The 8,560-nt window shown below is 50.8% G+C and overlaps 1 protein-coding gene across 1 annotated transcript in view; it reads left to right on the top strand.

Annotated features, from left to right (window-relative positions):
• The window catches only part of zfpm1 (zinc finger protein, FOG family member 1), a 43,288-nt gene extending 36,017 nt beyond the window's left edge, over positions 1 to 7,271 (top strand). The window contains exons 3-7 of the mRNA XM_069719385.1: positions 1,864 to 1,966; positions 2,249 to 2,482; positions 3,226 to 3,459; positions 3,778 to 4,020; positions 4,100 to 7,271. Coding sequence (XP_069575486.1) covers positions 1,864 to 1,966; positions 2,249 to 2,482; positions 3,226 to 3,459; positions 3,778 to 4,020; positions 4,100 to 6,615 — 3,330 coding nt within the window. The 3' untranslated portion in view covers positions 6,616 to 7,271. The remainder of the gene's footprint in view (positions 1 to 1,863; positions 1,967 to 2,248; positions 2,483 to 3,225; positions 3,460 to 3,777; positions 4,021 to 4,099) is intronic.
• Positions 7,272 to 8,560: the final 1,289 nt, after the last annotated feature.

Here is an 8,560-nt window from a genome sequence, read left to right as displayed (position 1 = left end):
AGTTAAAGGAGTTAAAGCAGTTAAAACAGAGTTAAAGCAGTTAAAACAGTTAAAGCCGTTAAAGGAGTTAAAGCAGTTAAAACAGAGTTAAAGCAGTTAAAACAGTTAAAGCCGTTAAAGGAGTTAAAGCAGTTAAAACAGAGTTAAAGCAGTTAAAGGAGTTAAAGCAGTTAAAACAGAGTTAAAGCAGTTAAAACAGTTAAAGCCGTTAAAGGAGTTAAAGCAGTTAAAACAGAGTTAAAGCAGTTAAAGGAGTTAAAGCAGTTAAAACAGAGTTAAAGCCGTTAAAGCAGTTAAAACAGAGTTAAAGCAGTTAAAGGAGTTAAAGCAGTTAAAACAGAGTTAAAGCAGTTAAAGCAGTTAAAACAGAGTTAAAGCCGTTAAAGCAGTTAAAACAGAGTTAAAGCAGTTAAAGGAGTTAAAGCAGTTAAAACAGAGTTAAAGCAGTTAAAGGAGTTAAAGCAATTAAAGCAGTTAAATCAGTCAAAGCAGTTAAAACAGAGTTAAAGCAGTTAAAGCAGTTAAAGCAGTCAAAGGAGTTAAAATAGTTACATGATAGTTAAAGCAGTCAATGCAGTTAAAGCAGTTAAATCAGAGTTAAAGCAGTTAAAGGAGTTAAAGCAGTCAATGCAGTTAAAGCAGAGTTAAAGCAGTTAAAACAGAGTTAAAGCAGTTAAAGTAGTTAAAGCAGTCAAAGGAGTTAAAATAGTTACATGAGAGTTAAAGCAGTTGAAGTAGTTTAAACATAGTTAAAGCAGTCAACGCAGTTAAAGCAGTTAAATTAGTTAAAGCAGTTAAATTAGTTAAAGCAGTTAAAGCGGTTAAAGGAGTTAAATGAGAGTTAAAGTAGTTAAAGCAGCTAAAGCAATTAAAGGAGTTAAATCAGCTAAAGTTGTTAAAGTTGTTAAAGGAGTTAAAATAGTTAAAGGAGAGTTAAATTAGTTAAAGCAGTTAAAGGAGAGTTAAAGTAGTTAAAGCAGTTAAAGGAGAATTAAAGCAGTTCAAGCAGTTAAAGGAGTTAAAATAGTTAAAGGAGAGTTAAATTAGTTAAAGCAGTTAAAGGAGAGTTAAAGCAGTTAAAGGAGAATTAAAGCAGTTCAAGCAGTTAAAGGAGTTAAAGCAGGGAGGACACTTGAAACAGACCAACGCTTGTCTGCATGTTGGTTGGTTTCACGAGGCAGACTGCAGGATGTCTCGTTAAGGGTTAGGGTTCTGTTGCAGGATGCAGACGCTCAAGTGATCTGCTCATCATTATTTTATTTAAACGTTGAAGTTGTTTTTATGAGCAAAAATACAAGCTTCTTAAGTATAAATATTCTCTAGTTTGTCCAGTTTAATGAACTCGACATCTTTGTTTTTAAACTGTTTCAAGCACTGAACAATCAATCAGTTACTCCACAAAGTCAGAAAATACCTCAACTGGCTGTAAATAGTCCTCATCAGCACCCCGACACCTTTCCCAGGTTTAATTTGTAATTTGATTGATTGTAACTGTCATTGTTTTTCTTTTTGTTTTCTTTCTTTTTCATATTATTATTATTATTCTTTCTCTCCATTAAAAACTGATCGTGCAGGAAATCCTGAGGGTGCAAAGTGGAAAAATTATCTATTTATATTTATGTTCATTGAAGAGGAAAGAGATAGAAACACCACAGCAGTTTTGCACGTGACGTCATTTCCTGAACTTATTAGAAGGTTTTGTCTGAGTCACCTTCTCTGGAGATCCTGAAGGTTCCTGGTTCGAATCCCGCTGCAGATGCTGAAAACTATTTAAACTCCTGTGACCTGGTTTAATGATTAACATCCTGCAGACGTGTGTTTTAATTCCCCTGCTGTTCCAATTGAGACTGTATTTATGGTCAGACCTCCAGGTGGACTCTGGTGTGTGACGATCCGGACTGCTGGATCGGCCGTCTCCCTCTGACCTCGGACGTCTCAGCAGCCAACTGCAGCGTCTTCAGCCGCGGTGAGCGTCGCCTCCACGGGAGAGTCTCCTGGTGTCTGACTGGATGCATCAGTGTTGTAACTGCACCGGTCCACCGGGGGGAGCCTCTGAGCCGCTCCAGGACTCAGTTTACACATCAGAGTCTGTTTTTTGTGTTAAAAGTGTCTCAGATTGAGTCATTTAAACATCTGTACTTCCTCCGGTGGCCACCAGGAGGCTCTGTGGATGAACACACCTGTTATACAGCATGTTTCCAGTGTTCTTAGTTCTCCAGGTGTGACTCCACCCTCTTCTTGTTCCCAGCTGGCAACTTGTTCTGTAAGGTGACCTCCGAGCTGGCGGCCGGCGAGCGGCTCCTTGCATCTCTGGCTCCTCCCCCTGGCTCCTCCTCCTCCTCCCTGCTGGTCGGGCTCTCCCCTCAGAAGCCGGCTGCGGTGAAGGAGGAGCCTCTGTACCCAGCGGCACTGCGCTCTGACATCCAGCTCCTCCCACAGCAGGCCGGCATGGCGGCCATCTTGGCCACGGCTGTCGTCAACAGTGAGTGTCAAACGTTCAGTGTATTTTATTGATGAAGTCATCAGTGAGAATTGGATTGATTTAAATTTAAATCATCTCCAGGGTGCAAAGTGGAATGAAAGATATAAAAAATACAAACATACAAGTAAATATACAAAGAATAAGTATTTAAAGATGTATAACATTCAGTGATTTATGGCCTAAAAAGAACAAAAGCTCTCCTTTACATTTGGTCCCACTGCTGTAAACTGAGACCTGCAGGTTGTTCTAAAGCTGTTATGTTCTGCTTGACCACAAGATGGCAGCGTAGCTCTTTAACACTCACCGCTGCTCCACAAAGTTTCCTTGAAGAAATAAAACTATTAAATCAAGAAAATGAAAAGAAGAAGAAGCCAAAGTGAAACAGAGCAGAATGTAGGAGCAGGAGGTTAATGTGGGAAAGAGTGAAAATAAATCTGTTTTTAAACTCTTGTAGAAAGGAAGACGAAGGTTGTTCAGAAGTTTAGATGAAACAGAAGAACTGGTCGGTTTAGATCAAAAAACGCTGAAGAGCTGCTGGTTAAAAAATCGGAGAGCAACATTTTAGATTTGTTCTCGTCTGAGATCTTTGAGTGAAGTCAGTTAGATTCACATCAAACTGGATTTGTGTAAATGCTGAAGTGTGTGTGTGTGTGTGTGTGTGTGCGTGTGTGTGCGTGTGTGTGTGTGTGTGTGTGTGTGTGTGTGTGTGTGTGTGTGTGTGTGTGTGTGTGTGTGCGTCTCAGAGGACATCTTCCCGTGTAAGGACTGTGGTATCTGGTACCGCAGCGAGCGGAACCTGCAGGCCCACCTCATGTATTACTGCGCCAGCCGGCAGAAGCAGCCGGCCGCGGCCGCCTCGCCGCCGCAGGACAAAGCCAAGGAGTCGTACCCCAACGAGCGCGTCTGCCCGTTCCCTCAGTGCAGCAAGAGCTGCCCCAGCGCCAGCTCTCTGGAGATCCACATGCGCACGCACAGCGGTGAGACGCTTTATTATGCAGCAAAACAAACAGCTTACACAGCTCATTTCTGGCCCTGCGATCAAACATCAAGTCTGTCAGCTAAAACATGTCGACTGAGAACACAATTATTTGCATTGCAAACAAATGAGCTTTTTCAGTTTTTTGGGTTTTGGTTACAGAATTCAGGATTTTTCAGGAAAAAGTTTTTGACGTGAAAACAAAAGTTTCTGATTCGAAACAAAAGTTCCATTTGGCCAACAGACCGTCAGAACAGAACACCCGCTCGATGGTTGGCCCCTCACTGTAACTTCCTGTCCGTCCACGTCGTCTCCGCAGGTGAGCGTCCGTTCGTCTGTCTCATCTGTCTGTCGGCGTTCACCACGAAGGCGAACTGCGAGCGCCACCTGAAGGTGCACACGGACACCCTGAACGGAGTGTGTCACGGCTGCGGCTTCGTGTCCACCACCAGAGACATCCTCTACAGCCACCTGGTCACCAGCCACATGGTCTGCCAGCCCGGCTCCCACAGCGAGGTCTACTCTCCGGGCCCGGGCCTCCCCAAGCTGCCGCTGTCCACCGGTACGTCCGCCGCGCGTCCTTCTGTCTCGGCTCTGTCGCCACCAAACCCGATGTTTCATCTGTCTTCTGTCCTCGTCAGGTCTGAGTCCCGGAGACTCCGGCGTGGTGCTGAAGTGTCAAGTCTGCGGCCACAACTCGGACTCGCCCGCTCAGCTTCAGCAGCACGTTCGGACCCACCTGGAGGTCCGGGTCCCGGCCGAGAGGAGCCCCACCCCTCGCCATAGCGCTCCGTTGTCGGTGGACCGCCTCCAGCCGTCCCCCCAGGAGAGGGAGCCGCTGGCCTGCGTTCCCAAACCGGACTCCTCCAGCCCCGGTACCGACGGAGGCTCGGCCACGCCCCGAGACTTCAGCCCTCCTGACGGCCCCCCCGCGGACCTGAAGATCAAAGAGGAGCCGCGTTCGGACTCCGACGCGGAGGAGCAGCCGATGGAGACGAAGGAGGACGGAGAGGAGGAGGAGGAGGAGGAGGGCGATGAAGAGGCGAGGAGGATGACGGGTGAGGAGCCCACCCCCTCCTCCTCCTACCAAGCATCCGACTCCCCAAAGAGTCCGCCCGCCACAACCGTGAAGGCAGAACCGACGAGCCCCACCCCCGGCTCCAGCCCCGCCCACGTGGGCGGAGCCGCCTCCGTTGTCCCCGGAGGAGCGATGTTCCTGCCGCAGTACATGTTCAACCCCGAGGCGTCCATCTTGCCTCAAGCCTCGGAGATCCTGGCCAAAATGTCCGAGATGGTCCACAGCCGTCTGAAGCAGGGCCAGACGGTCGCCCAGGGCAACCCGGCCGCCTTCTTCCCCGCGGGACCGGCCGCGCCCGCCGCCACGGCGACCCCGCCTCACAAAGGAGCCACCTGCTTCGAGTGCGACATCACCTTCAACAACATCAACAACTTCTATGCACACAAGAGGCTGTACTGCTCCAGCCGGCACCAAGGAGACGGCGCTGCCTCCGCCTCCGCCTCCGCCTCCGCCTCCGCCTCCGCCTCCGCCTCCGCCTCGGGCTTCGGGTCGACCCGAGATGCCGCCCCCGCCGCGGAGCCTTCCGGCGGGGCGCACGCCTCCTCCGCATCTCCTCAGGGTGGAGCGTCGAGCCGAGCGGCCTCCGACTCTCCGACCGACTCCGACCCTGCGGGAAGCGGAGCGGCCGAGTCCAAGAGGACGGTGGAGGTGAAGACGGAGACGGCGGCGGGGAGGGAGGGAATATCCTCCTCCTCTGAGGGGGAGGGCGGAGGAGGAAGCGTAGGAGGAGGAGGAGGAGCGGGAGGAGGAAGAGCGAGCGAAGGCAGCCAGAGTCCCGCGAGCGGTTCTGCCGAGGACCTGGACGACCACCCGAACGCGACCTTCTGCCAGGCCTGCAACATCCGCTTCAGTCGCCACGAGAACTACACCGTCCACAAGCGCTTCTACTGCGCGTCCCGCCACGACCCGTCCAACCACCGAGCCTCGCACACGGCCAAGAGCACCGCCGCCTTCCTGCCGCAGCCCGTCCGCACGCGCAAGAGGAAGAAGATGTACGAGATCCACATGGCCAGAACCGAAGCCTTAGCGAACGCCGCCCCCTCCCCCTCCCCCTCCGTTCTGGGTCTGGCGGTGAAGCAGGAAGTTTCCCCCGGCGGCGCCGGCGGCTCCAGCCCCGAAGGAGACGGGCCGATGGACCTGAGCAAGAGGCCCCGTCTGACGGAGACGCCGCGGCACGGCGGCGGGATGCTGCCGGCGCCGCCTCTCTCCGACTACCACAAGTGCACCGCCTGCAGCATCAGCTTCAACAGCATCGAGAACTATTTGGCCCACAAGACGTACTACTGTCCCGCCACCACGCTGCAGCCGCACACGCTGGAGCAGCTGCACCGCCTCAAGAGGTCCGCCTCCACCTCGCCCAAGACCCGGCCGCAGCGGGACCGGCCGGACCTGCCGCACCCCGCCGAGGCCAAAGCTCTCCCCGCCGAGCGGGTCGCCCCGGCGACGTCCTCCAGCCCCCGCCCCTCTGCCTTACCGTCCTCCGACGCCGCGTCTCCGTCACACACCGCCTCCGCGCTGGCCGCCGCGCCGGGAGCCGGAGCCAAAGGCCCCGCCTCCGCTCACGTGGTGTGCCCGTACTGCCCGAACCGGCCCGTCACCGCCGACCTGATGGAGCACTTCAAGACCGCCCACGGCCTGCTGGTCACCATCCAGCCGCCGCCGGAGGCCCCGCCCCCGCCGGGCGGCGCCGTCAGCCCCAGCCTCAGCCCCCCGGGATCCACCACCCCCATCGTCCCGGCCCGACTCGTCTCCCGGGCTCACAGAGACGGCGTGAACGGACAGGCCCTCAGCGGGACGGCGTCTCCCGTGTCCCCGCTGCTGAACGGAAGCCCCTCCCCTCCGGCCGGCTCTCCTCTCCCCGTGTCTCCTCCCTCTCTGACTCTGTCCCCGGGGAAGGAGAAGGCGGGTTCGGACTCGCCCGCCCAGCCCGCCCCCAAAAGCCCCGCCGTCTCCCCGGCGGTCCAGAACGGGAACTCGCGCTTCTGTCGGCTCTGTAACATCAAGTTCAGCAGCCTCTCCACCTTCATCGCCCACAAGAAGTACTACTGCTCCTCCCACAGCGCCGAGCACGTCAAGTGAGCTCTGACTCCGCCTCCTGCCCCTCCTTCGTCTTCCTCAGCGGAAGTTCTCCCTCACTACGTTCTCCACAAGCTCAGATGGTCCTCGTTCTCTGCCGGTGGTCCGCTGGCGTCTCCATGACAGTGATTGACTGTTACCCCCCGCCGGGCGGCGTCGCTCACGTACAGTGACCGATGCTCCTCCCACGGGTCAAAGAGCCGAGGCGGACGCTCCGCTCGTCCCGTAGATCGCTCCGCGTCCTCTAACTCACTCGCGGCGCGTTGCATCATGGGACGTTAAAAAAAGACTTCCCGACGGCAGAGAATCGGACCGATGACGACGCCGACGAATCTCTCGATGTTTCAAACGGAGGAACGATCCTCTCGTCTGGAAAAAAGACTCGATGGTTGTTCCTGTTTTTATTATCTGTGCATAGTGTATGATGTCTGAAAAAAAGATTCTATCAGGCTTTTTGGTTCCAACACTGGCTCTCCTCCTTCTTCTCCTTCTTCTTCTTCTTCTTCTTCTTCTTCTTCTCCTTTTTCTTCTCCTTCTTCTCCTTCTTCTTCTTCTTCTTCTCCTTTTTCTCCTCCTTCTTCTCCTTCTTCTTCTTCTCCTTCTTCTTCTTCTTCTTCTTCTTCTTCTTCTTCTTCTTCTTCTTCTTCTCCTCCTTTTTCTTCTCCTTCTTCTCCTTCTTCTTCTTCTTCTTCTTCTTCTTCTTCTTCTTCTCCTTTTTCTTCTCCTTCTTCTCCTTCTTCTTCTTCTTCTTCTTCTCCTCCTTCTTCTTCTTCTCCTTCTCCTTTTTCTTCTCCTTCTTCTTCTTCTACTTCTTCTTCTCCTTCTTCTTCTTCTTCTCCTTCTCCTCCTTCTTCTTCTTCTCCTTCTTCTCCTTCTTCTTCTTCTCCTTCTCCTTCTTCTTCTTCTTCTCCTCCTTCTTCTTCTTCTTCTCCTCCTTCTCCTCCTTCTTCTCCTCCTTCTTCTTCTTCTGAAGCTGAGAAAGTGGCATCACAATGTTACTAAAACCTGAAGGAGAATATTTCAAAATCTTCTTTTTTTTTCATAAACGCAAATTTTTATTTTCTCTTTCAAATGGAAGGGAGAAAAAAATGTGAAATATTTATCTTTTAGTCCTCACTGATTTCATGTCGACAGAAAACTACCTAGTGTCTGAGAGTATTTGTATTTTTTATTTGTATATTTTTCATACTGTTGGAAGGACGTGTTTGGATGTGTTGAAGTGATTTTCTAAGTGTAGATATGTAATATCTCCTCAGTTCATCACCGGGATCAACGTCTCTGTGGCGCATTTAATTGATGCTGAGCTGCGTTTTATTTTTGTCTCCATGGCGATCGGATCGGAGCGGCTTCCTCGCATCCTTCAGGTGAGGATGAGGATGAGGATGAAGCCGTCCACAGTTCAGGTTACAGTGAGAAGTTCCTTTTTAATGATTGTGTTTCTGTCCGGTAATGAAGGCGAAGCCGTCACATGACGACCAGTTTGTAATTTTACACACGTGCAGTTTACTCACATGTTCACAGGCGTGTTGCAGATTCATCGCAGCATCAGCCAGAAATATGATTTCATTTTTACAATATTGATGCAAACAACATTAGGATCATCTCATTTATTTCACGCTGAGATTAAGTTTCATGGAGAAGCTGAATTCATCATTTATTTATTTTTTTCCTCAGATTCTCCGGTTTTAACTCTCGTCAATATGAGTTTTGAAAACTAAATTCAGAACTGCATGAAACACTGAGATCCGAACCCGACAACAACTCATGAAGAACACCAACACAGACAGAAACGGGATGCGTTACCTGTTTTATAATCATAAAAAGAGAAAATTTAAGGATAATTTGTTCACATGCTTCAAAGAGAAAGTTATAGAAAGAAAAGCTTCAATCTGCGATGTTTTGGCTTCACGTATGAACTGTAAAACAGCCACATGGTGGTAATATACCT

Source organism: Brachyistius frenatus, unplaced genomic scaffold (genome assembly GCF_029030835.1).
Source record: "Brachyistius frenatus isolate BFR_SWC_R1_liver_20210118 unplaced genomic scaffold, ASM2903083v1 Contig_214, whole genome shotgun sequence".
Classification (NCBI taxonomy): Eukaryota; Metazoa; Chordata; class Actinopteri; family Embiotocidae; genus Brachyistius; species Brachyistius frenatus.
Note: the sequence above shows the minus strand (reverse complement) of the source record. Positions and strands in the feature narration are given on the sequence as shown.